Raw genomic sequence first — 17,185 nt, forward strand, 5'->3', positions numbered from 1 at the left:
ATCTTTTAATTCAGACATTCCAGTCACATTTCCACTGAAAATGGCTGTCATTTTCAGCTATCACTAGTTCATATATTCCATGCAGGGCCTTGTCTGTTATGGTACTATACTATACTATGGTACTTGTCTTGTTATGGTACTACCTCTGCTTGATCTTTCTCTCATGTCTCAGGCATTGTCTCAGCAGTTCATATTTGGGTGCTAATTTACTTATATATTTTTGGATTCTGTAAGTTTTGTATAGACAGGATTTTTACCACTCACCTGACCTTGCCTGCCCATTTTCTAGCCAGTTATGGTCTTTGGGTGATGGAGAGAACCATTAGCTTCTGTTAGCCATAGAATATTTGCTACATTTTCCTCTTCTTGTTTTTTTTTAAATATTTGCATTAGAGTGTCTTGTATCCATTTCCAAATTAGCAGCCCCTCTTTTATTTTTGATTTTTGTAACACTTAAGCTACAATGAAATCTGCAAAAAAGTCAGACTTTTAAAAAAATGCCATTATTGTCAGTGGAAACTTTTTCTAAAACCATGGCATATATGTTAGGTTTTAATTTTAATCTGGGCAGAGTCTCAACACTCAGAATTTTGCATACATTTTAAAACAGAAGGATAATATATGCTATGCCTTTACCATATCATGTAATTTAGCTAAAATGTTTGCAATTAGTTATGGGTAAAATAGACTATAATGCAATGCAGCATATAGTTTGAGCTATAAATATGTTGGCATTGTTCATAGAATGCTTATACTTAACTGCATCTCCTGAATACTACAATATCTGCTAGTATTATAAAATGAAAAATATTGTAATATCCAAAGAAGTACAACATTTTCAACATAGTAACTTAAATTTATACTGAAATACAATTTTAGAAAGTGAAAAACCCTGCTATGAATCCATTGTAGATTTTAAAATTATAATGTGCAGTGTACACCCTCCTGTGGTAACAAAGATGATAATGTTTTACAGTTGTCATTCAGTATTAGAAAGTACTGGATTCTGCTTTGACATTGATTGCTCTTAAACAGTTGCAGGCATTCTGCCTAGACTTGGAAAATCATACTGCATATTACCTCACGGTGTCAGCATCTGGCAAATATTTGAAGAGCTATATTCAGGAAGCAAACAAAAAACTAATAATTGAACTTTGTAATACTTTAATTTCGTACTCAGCATTTATTTGAACAGCAGTAATAAGTGAAAGCATAAATGTAGCAAACATGAATTTCCAACTGATAACGTGCCAAGTGTTGTTGATTAGTGTATTGATAAAATTACATTTCTTATTGGTAATATTGCCACAAAAATAATAATATTTTGGGAAAACAAACTGAATATTTAACATATTTAAAAGTTTAATTAAATTGCTAGAATTATATTAATGATATCCTTACATGGTGTTTACTAGAAACCCAAACAATAATTTTTTAAATCTGGAGCTCATCATTTTTTTGGAAATTCTCCATCAATTTACAAGAATATAATTTACTCTTGTTAATGGAGCTATTTGTTCCGTTATGAGTCATTGAGACCTATTCTATTTCTTCCATTTCTCATATCCCTATGCTTATATCCACCTTAGCCTCAGGCCTCTCTTCTTCTCATCCACAACTAATATACATATTGTTATAAACTTTAGTTCAGTGTCTTTAGCACCATAACTATTTAGCTCTCTTTTGTAGTAATATAGTAATATAGAACTTGTCCAGTTTATTGGTTCAGTACCTCTTCTCTAAATGACTTCTTTCTTCAAATGCATTATAGCAGGGGTCCCCAACCCCAAGCTTCAGCCCCTACCAGGCAGTGGCTTACTTAGAAATGGACCGCGTGAGTGACTGGTTGGAATGCGCGTGCACACAGGTCAACTTGTGCGAGCAGCAGGACAGTGGACCCTGATGCATGTGCACGCTGGCATCCCTATCACACACATTGAGATGTGTGCATGCATGCTGGCATGCTACTTGCACAAGAGTTTTGGGCACATGTGCACTATTGGCCCGGCACTCACGGGGTCCAGTTTCCCTCTCTCCAATAGCTGGGCCATCAAGCCTTAAACATTGGGCACTGCTGGTGACACATTTTGCAGAGGCTCTTTGCTTGTGCATAGAACTTTTAGCTATATGTACAAAAAGGGTCATGATCTCAGATCTCAGACCATAAAACTTTGAGACATGTCTTTCAGAGTCTCTCCAAATTTGCCATTAAAATATAATTAAAAGAATAAGAAGACAAACTTTTTAGATATATGATGTAGGACCCTACTGAAATCCTCATCACATATTTCACTTAGTTTCAGCATATTTGTTTCCATCCTGTTTTGGGTGTACCAGTCTCTTCACTCCCCACTCAACATTCTATAGTGAAAGGCCAAATGCAGGACTCACTATAAAAAATACAAAAAAAAAGTTGTAAGTTCCTCAGATGTACTTTACAATACAACCAATCAGTGGCAATGGTGCGTATTCTGTTCTTCCAGAAACTTGTTATTATATATAAGTAGTTCTTTTCTGTCAATTTTTTTTCTTGCTGCTTTGTCTCTCCGGTGTGTTTCCCGAGTTCTTATTTCTTAGTCTGTTGCAATATTTTCTCTCTTCCTTAAGAGGTTATTCTTATAGTCTCTCCCTAATTTAGCTTTCTTAACTCTTTGCACTTCTCAAATAAATTTCTAAACCATAGTTCCTTGCCTACTCACAAAACTTTTTTTTTTTGAGGGGGAGAAAATAACCTATTAGTGATTAATCTATTGTGTTAGCACTTATAGTCACTAGCATGCCATCATTGTAGATCAGCCTAATAAATATTAGGTACATTCTAAGTTATTTGTTGTAGGCAAAAGTAAAAGTGAAAATAAGAAAATACTCTATATTATTTTTGGCTTTCAAATTATTTTTGTGAAAAAATGTTTTGAATTATCACTAAGTTTTTAAAAGCCGGGTATATTTTTCTTTCTGTACTGATACATTATAATGAAAAATCTTCCAGTGCTTTTGACTTATATTTTACCGGTAATTATGTAATCCTTAAAGTTTGGCTAGAATTATTTAAAAGAAATAGAGGAAGTTTGCAGATTATCCATGGGTGTTCTTTTTGAAAGGAATGTGCCAACCATACCTTCCTATATGATACATATGATTAATTGGCATTGGGATTTTCTGTGGCAAGCCAAATTTTGATGGATAGCCTTTACAAATAAGCTATTCATGCTGATTGCACATTATGGGATAATTCTTAACAACTTTCATGGCTGTCATCTGTAGAAAACCCTTAATTGTAACATTGGCACATATATTGTTCAGCAGCTGTGTGGCTTACTGCTCACTAGAGATATGATAAGGTGCACAGGCTAAAGAAGAGTTCAGTCTGTTTTTCCAACACTGAATTATTCCCCTGTTTCATATTTGTTTCTATGCTAGTCTCCTATGCTAGTCTCCAAGGTGCTTTACAGACAGCACTTCTAATAGCCAACACACATGTTCTGGTTAGTTTAGTAATAATTTACAGCAGGTTTTAGTATAATAAAATTTAGAAACACTGTTGAAACAAGTTGTTATCATGTAAATGGCTACATTTTGATAAATGAACATAGTATGTTTCTCTAAAAATAAGTTGGATTACCTTAGAACATGTGTTTCTGATTGCTTGTTCATTTCCAGCTTAAATATGTGAAAATCTGCTCAGATAGGATAAATATAAAGAAGGAAATGTGCATTTAATAATTTTAAATGCTTTTCATTATTTTATTAATTTATATTTTGGATATTCTTATTGCATTGTGGCATTGCATTTTACATGAATTTATCAAAAAGTACTATACTTCACTAAAAAAAATCAATTGTATTTTAATTAGTTGTTTAAATCATTTATGAGTATTTTTAAGTTTTTTAATCATATTAAGAATGTGAAAGTTATTACATGTTCTTTGTTTCTCAAAAAAATATTCTTAATTTTGTCCAAAGAAAATTGAGATGGAATACAGCAATATGCGGTTGAAATTATTTTAAAACATGCACAATTTTCCAATTATGCCAAATTCTTTCCTGGCTGAGGTATAAAGCCTGTGTTTCTGTGATAAAATTAAAATTAATTAATTCAATTAATTAAAAAATAAAATGAATTAAAATTAAATTAGCGGTTTAACTTTATCAGTCCAGATACCTAGAGTCATTTTAAAAAATGTTTCCACTGAAAGAGCATCATACTGCAAAAGCAGTCCATAATTCTGGCACCTGTTTTCAGATGAAATGTAATTATTAATAAATTAAGTCAATACCATTCTACACTCAGGTGTTTTTATGGACAATGAATTGAAAGTGGTGAATAAGAGAAACCTTATCCCAAATGGGCTAAAGCAGTTGCTAAGTGGAACATATGTATGTATGTTGGGAGGGAGGAAGTTGGTTCCCAGGCCATAATTTATGTCAGACTTGACTAGAAACATTCGAGTTATGGGCGGTTGTAAAGATTCATTGGAGCATAATCATGGCAGTGTTTCTTCACAAAAGGCCACATGAAAGAACTGTGTTCAGTTGTCATTAGGCAGTGAAAAGGCTGTTAGAATAGCGGATGCAAAATGCTATTCCTAAACTACTTAGCACTTGGGATAATTAAACATAGCACATTTGCCATTGGCTAATTAGTCATAGTGGAGTATCATGGCACTCTGCTATGGTAATCTTTTGTCCTTACTTATCCAGAACCTTCGTCTTCTTTTGCCAACAATAGCAATAATGTCCTATATATTAGTATCTAAGGCACTAGAATTCATAGAATAGAGAGATGCTGATATTTCTTCTTCTGAATTGGAGCTCTGAGAATCAAATAAAGAAAAGGAAATTTAGGAAGAAATATTTGATATAAGACAACAGATTATACACCCTTTAAACAGTTCTGTTGTTTTAACGATTTGTAAGTTTGTTTCTGCCCATTTTGCATCAAATGCAGAATAGATAATCCAAACGTATCTTTGTATGCAATTCCATGGTACATAGTTCTGTTAGTGAATAATTTAGAGCAAGGGTCCTCAACGCCCAGGCTATTAGGAACCAGGCGGCACAGCTGGAGTTGAGCAGCAAGCAAACGAATGGAAACGAAACCTGCGGTCCATGGAAAAATTGTCTTCCACAAAATTGGTCCCTGGTGCCATAAAGGTTGGGGACAATTGGTTTAGAGCTAATATTTGTATTATTTTATGCATTCTCATAGAATAAACATACATATAAACAGTACATGTGTATTTATGAACATTTTCTTAATATACCTGTTATATAGGAATAAAATTCAGAAAAATAGAAGCTTGGGTCCTTAAATTGTCATTAAGTTCATTCTGGATTGAATATAGGTTAAGATGGAAATTTCTACTTAATTACTATACCTAAAAACCTAGAAGGTTTATGCAATAATATTATTGTAGATATTACCATATTTCATCTGTTTAAATTTGATCATTTTTAATATTTTTAATTATTTTATACTATATAATATATGTAAATAAACGATTGCTTCCAATAAATCTATTTATAATTATAGTTTTGCTTTACTTTTGAACTAATATTATAATTTAAAGTGATTTTTCAATTACTAAATAAAGAAAGGTAAAAAAAATAACCAGTAGCTAAATAAATAAATATTATATTTATAGGAGGCTTGGTAGTACAGTGGTTTAATGCACCCTGTTATTAACACAGCTGCCTGCAATTTCTGCAGGTTCGAATCTTACCAGGCTCAAGGTTGACTCAGCCTTCCATCCTTTCTAAGATAGGTTAAATGAGGACCCAGTTTGTGGGGGCAATAAGCTGACTTTGTATAAATATACAAAAGTATGAAGGCTATTGCTTAACGCATTGTAAGCCGCCCTGAGTCTCCGGAGAAGGGCGGCATATAAATCAAATAAAAAAAAATATTTATCTGATAGCTAAATTATTACTGTAATAAAAGGTACTGGTAGCTTTTATTACTTACTGTAATAAAAGGTGGACTCTGTGTAGAGACCTCATCCTCATGTTAATATCATTTCTATAAATGTGACATAATAATAAATGTAGAGAAAATATATGCAATTTATCAAAATATATAGAGATGGAATGTTGAACTTGTATACACAGGCCCACTATATTCAACTCTTGCAGCTAAAAGCAACCTTCAATTTTGGAATACTATGGAATATTTTAGCATGTTTTTGATATTTTGCAGAGTTTTTCATTTTGGCTTTTTTTATACAGCCATGGTTATACAATTAATTGCTTTGTTTAATACACTTTTCAGGTAAACCGGTCATGATTGTTACTGAATATATGGAAAATGGTTCTTTAGATAGCTTTCTCAGGGTAAGTGACTTGTTCATATCATCCTATAATTATCTGAAATTATTATCTTAAAAATTATCTTCCCCTATCTTAAAGAGATAAATATCTAGATAAATGTAACCTCAATTATTTTGAAATGTTATTACTTTTTATGAAAAGAGTGATAAAAATCAAGCATCACTGTCAACAAAGCAAAAAAACAAGTCAAGATCTAAGTCTATTCTTTTATAAGCATTATTAGTTTTTGCATATATTAAGTCTTTGCATATATCAGAATGTGCACATAGTTTCTGTGAACTATCCCAACATGAAGCTCTATTTGCAACTACAGCTTTTAGAAGAATGGTAATTTACACCATCATTTTACACCAGACCATTGTATTTATTTCATGCAGTGGTTGCTCTAATATCAGAATCGCTAAGCATTTAAACTTAGATTTCATTTTAGATGAAATTCATATTGTTTGAAGATAGATAGATAGATAGATAGATAGATAGATAGATAGATAGATAGATAGATAGATAGATAGATAGATGAGAGAGAGAGAGAGAGAGAAAGAGAGAGAGAGATGTAGATAGATATGTATATCTATGATACACACATGTCTATGTGTGTGTGTGTGTGTGTATCTTATATATATCGAAATTATGACTCAAGTTTATATATATACCTTGAGTCATAATTTCCCTTTCAATTCTAGAATAAATTACACATATAAATATCTGGAAAGAATGGATGATCTGCATATTGGTTACATAGAACACTCTTAACCTAGTTACTTGAGAACATTTACACTATAGATTTACACAATATATTGTAGCCAGATGACTATGGTTTACTCAGCAGGTAAACTACAAAAAACAAATGAAATCTTATCAATATTAATGTTAACATATTTTGCAACTTCAGCTGCTATATCTATAATAGAACTGCTTAAGTTTGCTAACAGCCATCGGGTTTTGCCAAAAAAAATGAAGCTGTATTAGACTTATAGATCATGTCAAAGATCATGTTTAGATATAATGCTTTATTTTGAATCCATAATATACATAATCTTAGTTTATCAAAGTTCTCATGTATTATTTTAATGTAGGAAATTAAAATGAAAAGTTTTCATCAATCAGAGACATTTGGTTTGGATTAGTAAACATTATGTTTCAATTATGTGTGTGTAAGAGAGAGAGTTCAAGTGAATGAGAAAGAGAGAGAGAGAGAGAGAGATGTCTTATTTGGCAATACGTATTAAATTTATCTTTGCTTTAACTAGTACATTTCGGCACACTATTTTCAAAACCAAGCTATACTGACTTGTGAGGATTATTTCTGAATAGAAGCCTTATGTAAACTGAAGGGCTAAAAGGTTGTTTAAATTGTTTGCAGAAACATGATGCTCAATTCACAGTCATTCAGCTGGTGGGAATGCTTCGAGGAATTGCATCTGGCATGAAGTATCTGTCAGATATGGGTTACGTCCATCGTGACCTTGCTGCCCGCAACATACTCATCAACAGTAACTTAGTATGCAAAGTGTCTGATTTTGGCCTCTCCCGCATATTGGAAGATGATCCAGAAGCTGCCTATACAACAAGGGTGAGTTCTTATTGCAACAAAGCAGAGTTATCTCAGTCATGAATAATATGGAGAAACTGCAGATAAATCTTACTACGTACAGATACTTTGTGCCTATGCAACCATTTTATTCTGACTGCAATTGTTCAGTATAGTGATAGCAAGAACATTGCCCTTTAATTGCTCTGTTGTGTTCAAACACAATGGTAAAGATTATATAAACCCTGAACTACTCTAAGGCTTTTATTCCTTTTTTTTTCAAATTGCATTCTTCTTTGAAGATCCTTAAACCAGAATGCATGATTCTTCCTACTCCTTCTGCTTTTAGTTTGTAATCCATGTAGCATCAAACAGCTTTTGAATTCTTGAGGAGATAAAGCCAACAGTCAGACCAACCAATCCTCAAATGGTAATATGCATTAAGTCCTCTTAAGTTAAAATATATATATACTGAAGTACAGTGTTAGAGGATTCCATTTTATGTCTTATTATTGCTAATTAACTCTGTATTATTTGTTTCTATTCTCTTTAGTTCTACAGAAGGTAGTTTCTAGCCAGACATATAGTACATACTCGTGTTTCTTCAAAAATAAAACCGGGTCTTATTTTCTTTTGGGCCCCAAAGTAAGCACTAGGGCTTATTTTGGGGATATCTTATTTTGTTCCATGTACAGGAGGCTCACTTCTTCTGCTAGCTCATGGGAGGGGACAGGAGGCCGCGTGGTATGCTGGTACTGCTGCCACGAGACAGGGGGGTGGAGCTGCCTCACACACTCTGCAGCAGCTTACCTCAGCGCCCCTGCAGCCAGACCACCCATGCCCTAACATCTGCCTTGCCTTGCAGAGGCAGCTCCAGTAGCCCCATCCAGCAAGATCTTGCGTGGCCACCGACTCACTTCTTCTGCTTGCTCGTGACCACAATGGCGCAGGAGGCCAAGCAACACACTGGTGCCATGATTACAAGGCATGGCAGGGGGTGGAGCTGCTCCACGCGCTACACACTGGCTTACCTCTGAGCCCCCGCAGCCAAGGCCATCCATGCTCCCACACATGCCTCACCTTGCGGCCATAGCACTAACACCAGCACACCACTCAGTCTTCTGCTCCATTGCGGCTGTGAGCAGAAGAAATGGGCCTGCGGCCATGTGGCCTCCTGCTGCACATGGCTGTTGGTGCTGCCACCATGTGGCAGGTTTGGAGCATGGATGGGCTGGCTGAAGATGCCCTGAGGTAAGCCGGTGTGAGGTGCATGAGGCGGCTCCACACACCCCACCTTGTGTCTGCTGCATAGCAAGGAGTCAGATGGAATGGGCAGTCGGCCAGCTGTGCAGGCTCTTATATTATACCGACACTTAAAAAACATGGTAGGCTTATTTTGGGGATAGGTCTTCTTTTTGGAAAAACATGGTATGTGTTTGTTCTATATAACTATAACTTCAGTTTATGAAATATACAGACCCTTTCATTAAGACGAAATAGTCATATAGGAATATTTCGCCCGTCAAAGTAACATTATTTTTCACTTTTTCATACATACATGAACTAATCCTGATAAACTAGTGCAAGATGGGAAAATACGATTTAAGAAAATATTTTGTGTGGCACCTGGGGAGAAGGGTAAGGTTTAAACTATGTTCTCTGGGTAATTAGCTTGTTCCGTGTCTAGATCAAACTTTAAACTGCCACAATGAAGCCAGCTTCTTGGCTTTGTCATTGGGAAAGACTGTTACATGGATTGTTGTATGAGCCCTCTAGAGTCATTTTATGAGATGGGTGGCCATATAAATCCTGTAAGTAAGTAAGTAAGTAAGTAAAGTAAGTAAGTAAGTAAGTAAGTAAGTAAGTAAGTAAGTAAGTAAGTAAGTAAGTAACAAATAAATAATCAACAATGTTTTTATTGTGTTTAGATTTCTATTCAAAAGATAAGAGTGCACAGATATATAAGTGTATATGGTGGTTTTGCCTTATAGGGAGGCAAGATTCCAATTCGTTGGACATCTCCAGAAGCTATTGCTTATCGCAAATTTACATCAGCCAGTGACGCATGGAGCTATGGTATTGTTCTTTGGGAAGTAATGTCCTATGGAGAGAGGCCCTATTGGGAGATGTCTAATCAAGATGTGAGTACATTGAATTATATAGACAATTATTATGCAAAAAAAATTATCAAAGTTTAAAAACCCTTTTGTTAGTAAAGACTTATTTTGTTAGGAGACTTTTTGCTTCTTTTTTTAAAAAAAGCTTTTTAAACAATTAGTGTTTTTACACAATAGAACAAGAAAAGGGATTCAAGTAAGTCATAAAATGGCAAACTGTTTTAAATTAAAATTTCAGTGATTAGAGTTCTTCATTAAATGTCTCCTGATTTATTTTAATTGAATTATTCCATGAGTGTTATAGATTAGATTAAATTGAACTTTATAAAGGAAAAGTAAATATTTGTGTATACGTTTTTAACAATTAGAACATGTTTTGAAGTACTACATATGTTATGTGAAGTGACTATTTGGTTTTCTTAGAACTGTTTCCTGTAAACAGTTTAAATAATTATATTTTGCTTTGCAGTTATACTTCTTTGGAATATAGTATTTCTCAATAAACATAAATGTCATTTTGTGCACTTGATTTACTTTGATTTACTTGACAGAACAAGGTCTTCTAATGTTATACATATATCACAAATAAAGTTGCTCTGGTCTTAAACATATAATTAAAAACTAATATAGTCATCTTCTTACTTAGCTTATAAATTCTGTCATAATTTTATTTTTTAGATTCTCATGTACCAAGTTCCTTTACTATTTTTTGAATTGACTTTATATTGTGTTCATGCATTGAGATGTACAACATTTCCCAACATAGCCAGTATTCTAAGAAATGAATGTTCTAATCATCTAATCATCTAAGGTGCTCATATCAATAAGCACCTTACAATTGTTCAGTATCAGCCATCATATAACAACTGTATGACTGTTAACACCAGTAATAACTAACTTTAAAATAAAGTTTGAACACACACAGACCTAATTAAATTGGTTTCTAATTATAACTGTGTTTGGGTCTGGAAACCTTTTAGCAGCTGCTGATATTTTTAATATAGTGATAAATGTATGTGTAACCTTGTATGTATACAGCTTAATGTCAACGTATCATTTTGTTCCATAACTGAATGTGTAGTACAATAATTAAATTATAAATATGATTAAATTATAAATATAATTATAAATCTATCTTATTTAGAAATAATTAATTTAATAATTGCTCCACCTATAAAAAGTTAGAAAATAGATGCACACACAATGTATTTAAAGCTTTCTGCTGCTTTTGGATCATTTTCTGAATAAGTTTGATTGATTGGAACCCAATAAACCAAAGCACTGCAATTCTCAAATCAAAGCATCATAGAAATGCTAATTATGAAAGTTTTAGCAATTTTATTAACCATGTGGTTCACAATATTTCAAGACTTAACCTAATAATATTTATGGGCTTTCACAAATCTGAAATTCTGAAATATCAACGGGCAAAATATACACATACATGCATACATGCATGCATGCATACATATATATGTAATACTATTAGCCAATAATGTATATTTAATAAGTCAAGTCCTGTCTTTTTGCCTGAACCAGAAATGTAAATTACATTAATGGTTTACATTTCCATATTTCTATATTAATAAAAGTAGTTTATATAGGATTCTTCCTGCATATGGAGTTTCTATGTATGTATTATTGGATCATATCCAAGGCAAGATTTTTCGATAAATGAAGATTCTGAAATATTTAAAGATTAAAAACAGGATTATTGTGTTTTTGGCTATGTTCTGTTTCAGTCATTGGCTAATCCAGTTAAAGATAGAAAACTGTCCTCCATTTGAAGCCCAAGAGATTTGTTGCTAGTCATTGTAAATAATGCTAAACTATGGACTGGTATCAAGCAATTTTCTAAGTTCATATGATCTCAAATAACAATTCCTATAAGACCATTGAAGGAGGTGGGGATGAATGTACAGCAGTGATCCAGATGTTTTCTCTTCGGAGTAATTAAGCTAGTACTGTAGGAAATGTATTAAATTGAGTCGTATTTGGTCTAATCAAATTTAAACATTGGACAAGATTGAGTGTCACTTTCTTCAAAGATATGTAATTATCCTCTGCTTTTTCCGTCATGTTTTGTATCTCTTATTGTCAAGTGGCTTATTTTGGAGATGAAAAAGAATAGGCATGATTCACAATAGTCAGGAATAAAATACATCTGTTTAATTACTAAGCCTCCACATTGGATTATGTAATGAATATCATTTTCAGAACCGAGGAAGGAGAAGTGAACTGAATGTCCTTCAGGTTCTACAAACTGTCTTCCTTGTGCGCAGGTAATTAAAGCAGTGGAGGAAGGATACCGTTTGCCACCACCCATGGACTGCCCAGCTGCCTTGTATCAGATGATGCTGGACTGTTGGCAAAAAGACAGAAACAACAGACCAAAGTTTGAACAGATTGTCAGCATCTTGGACAAGCTGATCCGTAATCCCAGCAGTTTAAAAATTATCACCAATGCAGCTGCAAGGTGACAAAATCTATACATTTATAACTAGCTATAACTTGAATATGTGGCAAAAGAAATGTTTGCTGTGAGATATTAGTTAGGGAGACAGAATACCCCAGTTCAGTAATGCATTCCAGGGCATTTTTTAGGCTTGATTTAAAAGTAATATCAAAACAAGACTTTGCAACTGAGTGATCATGTTGAATTAGTATGGACACAACATCAGAAGAATTGATCCCAATTATCTCTTATTTCAAGACTGTTCTGTATGACTTGGAGTACATTTGTCTATTTCTCAGCATATAACTTGAAAGTATATCATAAATGCTAGTTGAATTTCAGGACCTGAATAGCCTAGGTATGTTGAGAATTTAAACAGCATGTGTATTGATATCTAAAATAAAACACAATTCACTACTGAGGCCAAATCCTTCTCAAAAAGGGAAATGTATTTATGTATTTGAAGAACAGTAATCAGTGATGACATATCTTATAGGGCAGAGAATTCCACACTAAGTGTTTGCATATCAGAATAATTTTGCACAAATCCTTTGCTACTGTGAAAATACTTTTGAACTACTTTTTCTCAATAATTCCATATGCAGCATTAAATAATTTTAAGAGTCTTTCTAACTGTACCAATTGGTTTGATTTTCAGCATCAATGTTGGTTTTTTTTCCCTCTCAATATACCTAGCCTTTTTAGTTTTGAGTGCAGTGAAAAACCACAGAACAATCTTTCAAGTTTTGTTACTTTTTAAGTTATTATTCTATTACTAGAATAGAGTAATAACCATAATTTATTTGATTTTTTTAATAGTTCTAAATATCTTCAATTTTACATATAAAATTTTGGACTTTTTTTCAGAGCAAGTTCATTTTGAACACTTCCATTATTGCTTTCTATTTAAAACTTAATATTTTTTTAGATCCTGGTGCATTTCTTTATAATTATAAATATTAAGCCTGATTATAGAGCACCACTAATAAAATACAAAAAGCCAATGTATTTATTTTAAAAACTTGCATTCTTTTGAAGTGGGTATACAACTTGTATAATACATATCCTTATCCACTCCCAATCCTAAACTCCACATGTATCAATACTTTTTTACTGCAAACTTGTCAATAACTAATTGAAATGAGCAAGTAAAAAAAAGGACGGCGGTGTTTATTTGTTTTCATTATCCATTGCAAAAAAGGAAAAAGTACAATTATACTGCTCACTAAACTGCAGAGAAAAAACAGAATAGAAATCCAGACAGGTCTGATAGCATCTCTCAGAAATAAGCTCCATATATTAAGGGACTACAGTAGTCCTAGTATTACTCTCCAGGAATCTTCAATTCCCAAGTCTAGGAGGATTTTGTACTATGGGATCCATTTCTTTTATTAATATTATTATAATATTAATAATTTACTATAGGATCAATTTCTTTTATTAATATTATGTATTAATATTAATATTAATTTACCATTATTAATCATTGGAAAAGACCCTAATGTTGGAAAAGATTGAATGCAAAAGGAGAAAGGGATGGTAGAGGGTGAAATGATTATATAGTGTCATAGCCACAATGAACATGAATTTGTGCAAAGTCCAGGAGATAGCGGAAGACAGGGGGGGCCTTGTCTGGTATGGTCCATGGGGTTGCAACGAGTCTTCTTTGTCTTCCGATTGAACAACAACCATTATTAAACCATCAAGTACCAAAGTATCATTACAATTTACAGTAAAAAAAAAACCCATAAAACTAAGAATATTTTAACTGTACATTAAACTTCTCAATTTTAAAAAAAATGTGCAAAGTGTTCTTTCAAGGATTTTTTAACAAAGAATTTCTGCTTCTCAACCCTATAGATAATGCATTTGTAAGAACAGCTCAATTTGATAGAATCACTATAATTATAAATGAACCTTTTCAAATTGTTGAAATTTGAATAGTTCCAGGCTGTTGTATGTTCCGCTGGTCAAACGTGGATAACTGGTTGACACAGTACAAGAAATATGCTGATTAACTGGAAAGAGTACAAAGACAGTGAGGGTCCTAGATCCTAAATCCTCTGAAAAATGTTGAAACAAGCTCAGTAAAGCAGATAAGACCAGACATGATATCAGTCTTCCAATATTTAAGAGCTATCACAGGAAAGAGAATGTGGATTTATTCTCCGGATCACTTACACTCGAAGATGAATCAATTGATAGAAATTTTACAGTGGGAAGTCCAAATGTGATATCAGGAGACATTTTCTGATTGTGAGAATTATTAAGCAGTAGAACACCCTTCTCCTAGAACCCTAAGTGTTCCATTACTGCAGGCCATTAAGCAAAGGTTGTATAATTAAGCACCATATGCCAGGAATGGTACAGGATTACTGTTGTGGGATAAGCATTGGATTGAAAACTTAAAAGGTCTATTCTAACCCTATGATTACCACAGAGAGCAAGGAAAGAAATGTTATATAAATTATTCTCTGAGGTAATCAGAGGTGGTATTCAGCAGGTTCTGACCAGTTCTGGAGAACCGGTAGCAGAAATTTTGAGTAGTTTGGAGAACCAGTAAATACCACCTCTGACTGGCCCCGCCCCCATCTATTCTCTGCCTCCCAAGTCCCAGCTGATTGGGAGGGAATGGGAATTTTGCAGTAACCTTCCCCTGGACTGGGGTGGGAATGGAGATTTTACAGTATCCTTTCCCTGCCATGCCCACCAAGCCACACCTACCAAGCCACGCCCACAGAACCAGTAGTAAAAAAAGTTGAATTCCACCACTGGAGGTAATATGGGTCCAAGATAAGCAGGGCTTTAGATATGACCTTATGTGACATAGTTAGTAAACTACTGTGTTCATTAGCTGTAGCAAGATGCAGCCTATGAAGCATTTTTGCCAGGTGATCCAGTCTCCTTTTTATGAGGGAGAGGTGGAAATGTCTCTGAAGTGTGCTCTTTCAGCAAATACTATGGAGTGTATGTGAAGATTAGCATGATGAAAGAGCACTTTACTGTTGATTAACTATTCAGACCAGAAACATTCAAATCACAAGACATGACTCTTCTGTATATAGTACACAAAGTTGCAATTATATTTTAAGCCAAACAAAAGAAATGTAGGGATAAGAATCACTGCATAAAATTAGTGGGGGAAGCATAAGTATGTTCTGAAAAGAAAGATGCAACACTGAAAACTAATTGCAATATTACTCCAGATGATTAACATTTTGCAGCTCAAAATTAGCAATATTAGTCCCTGGCATTTGGAGCTATATGGTTTGCCCAGTAGGATGTATGAATCATCATTAACCTAGATCTAACCTTTCATTTCTCATCCAAGAATGCAATATTGAAAGAGATCATAAAATCCATTCATAGAAAAAAACAATTTCTTGCACAACTTTTTTTATTATTTTATCTTCCAGCTTTGAAAGTTACTGTTAAGTATTTCAGTTCAAAGCATAAATTCCTTACCTCCTCCCCAAAAACCCATTTTCTTAAAAAGTTGAAATAAGAATAAAAATTAAAAACAAGCAAAATGTGGAAAACCTAAAGAGCAATTAGTTAGTTATCCCTATTGATTTAAATAGATAAATCAAATTTACTTACAAAATAAACAAAAACCAGAAGAAATAAAATCCTGAAGCATCTTTTCTCTATAAGGGAAAGAGAAATTTACTCCAAGTTAATGGCTGCCTAAAGGAGCTCAAAGCTGGCTAGAGTAAGCTGCAGGTTGTCAAAAAGCAACAAAGTATGGTTAATTTTAATTGTATTTAACAAGCCAATTCACAGCATGGTTTCTAAAGGAACCTTGTATCAACAAAAGCTTCCAGTCTTCTCAAAGTTGTGTGGTATGGTTTTAAAAGGGGATTACATAAAATAATGGAAGATAGGGCTATCTGTTATGTCCTGTCTCAGCATGGGGGGTTGTTAAAGCACCTAATAATGTCATAAACACAGGTCACAATATATTGAAGACAACATAAAGCAGATTCTGAAGCGAGGCCAATATTTACACGCAGAGTTCACTTGAAGGTTGAAATATCTAATAGTGTCCATTATCCAAAGTTGAGGTCTAGGGTTAAGAGTCAGAACCACAACAGTCAGTAGAAATGACAACAAGGTTAAAGTCTGATGTATACATATGTCATTTTCAGTGATAGCTATTCCAAACTATGTATTTATAAAGCCAACTGTTAAGTGATTCACAAAAGTCGCATTCTCATTACAAGGTAATTACATTTCACTAAATGTTTTCTCATGAGGAGACCTATGCTGTAATCATTTATTAAATTATTGGGCTTAAAGCTGCATTTGCTTGTGTTCACTAGGATTTATATTTATAACTGAGTAGATAGATAGATAGATAGATAGATAGATAGATAGATAGATAGATAGATAGATAGATAGATAGATAGATAGAAAGATAAGAGAGATAGAGTGATGTAGGTGTAGATATATCCAAGTCTGAAATAATACTTCCAAATAAATGTAATAATTAAGGATCTTTTTTGTATGTCGTCTGCCATCTGTTAATTAGAAGGATTTGTCTCCAAAAACTAAACAGAATTATAATGGGCTCTAAGTGTAACCTTGAAGAATATGAGGAAAAGACAATGGTCAGATAAAACAAATCTGAATCCAAAGCAAGAATGGAATTTTAGAAAATATCTTAGACTTTACTATCCTTAATTGTCTCTAGAATAAAGGCAGGGAATGGGGACGATATTCAGAGTTGCAAGATTCTGTTAACTGTAATGCTAT

The 17,185-nt window shown here is 33.6% G+C and overlaps 1 protein-coding gene across 3 annotated transcripts in view; it reads left to right on the top strand.

Annotated features, from left to right (window-relative positions):
* Positions 1-17,185, top strand: part of EPHA3 (EPH receptor A3) — a 211,484-nt gene that overhangs the window by 181,036 nt on the left and 13,263 nt on the right. For all 3 annotated transcript variants that reach the window (XM_034413524.3, XM_034413534.3, XM_034413541.3), the window contains exons 12-15: positions 6,269-6,330; positions 7,691-7,900; positions 9,850-9,999; positions 12,258-12,451. In XM_034413524.3, the coding sequence (XP_034269415.1) occupies positions 6,269-6,330; positions 7,691-7,900; positions 9,850-9,999; positions 12,258-12,451 (616 nt within the window). The remainder of the gene's footprint in view (positions 1-6,268; positions 6,331-7,690; positions 7,901-9,849; positions 10,000-12,257; positions 12,452-17,185) is intronic.

This window comes from Pantherophis guttatus, chromosome 5 (genome assembly GCF_059756535.1).
Source record: "Pantherophis guttatus breed Tessera chromosome 5, ASM5975653v1, whole genome shotgun sequence".
NCBI lineage: Eukaryota > Metazoa > Chordata > Lepidosauria > Squamata > Colubridae > Pantherophis > Pantherophis guttatus.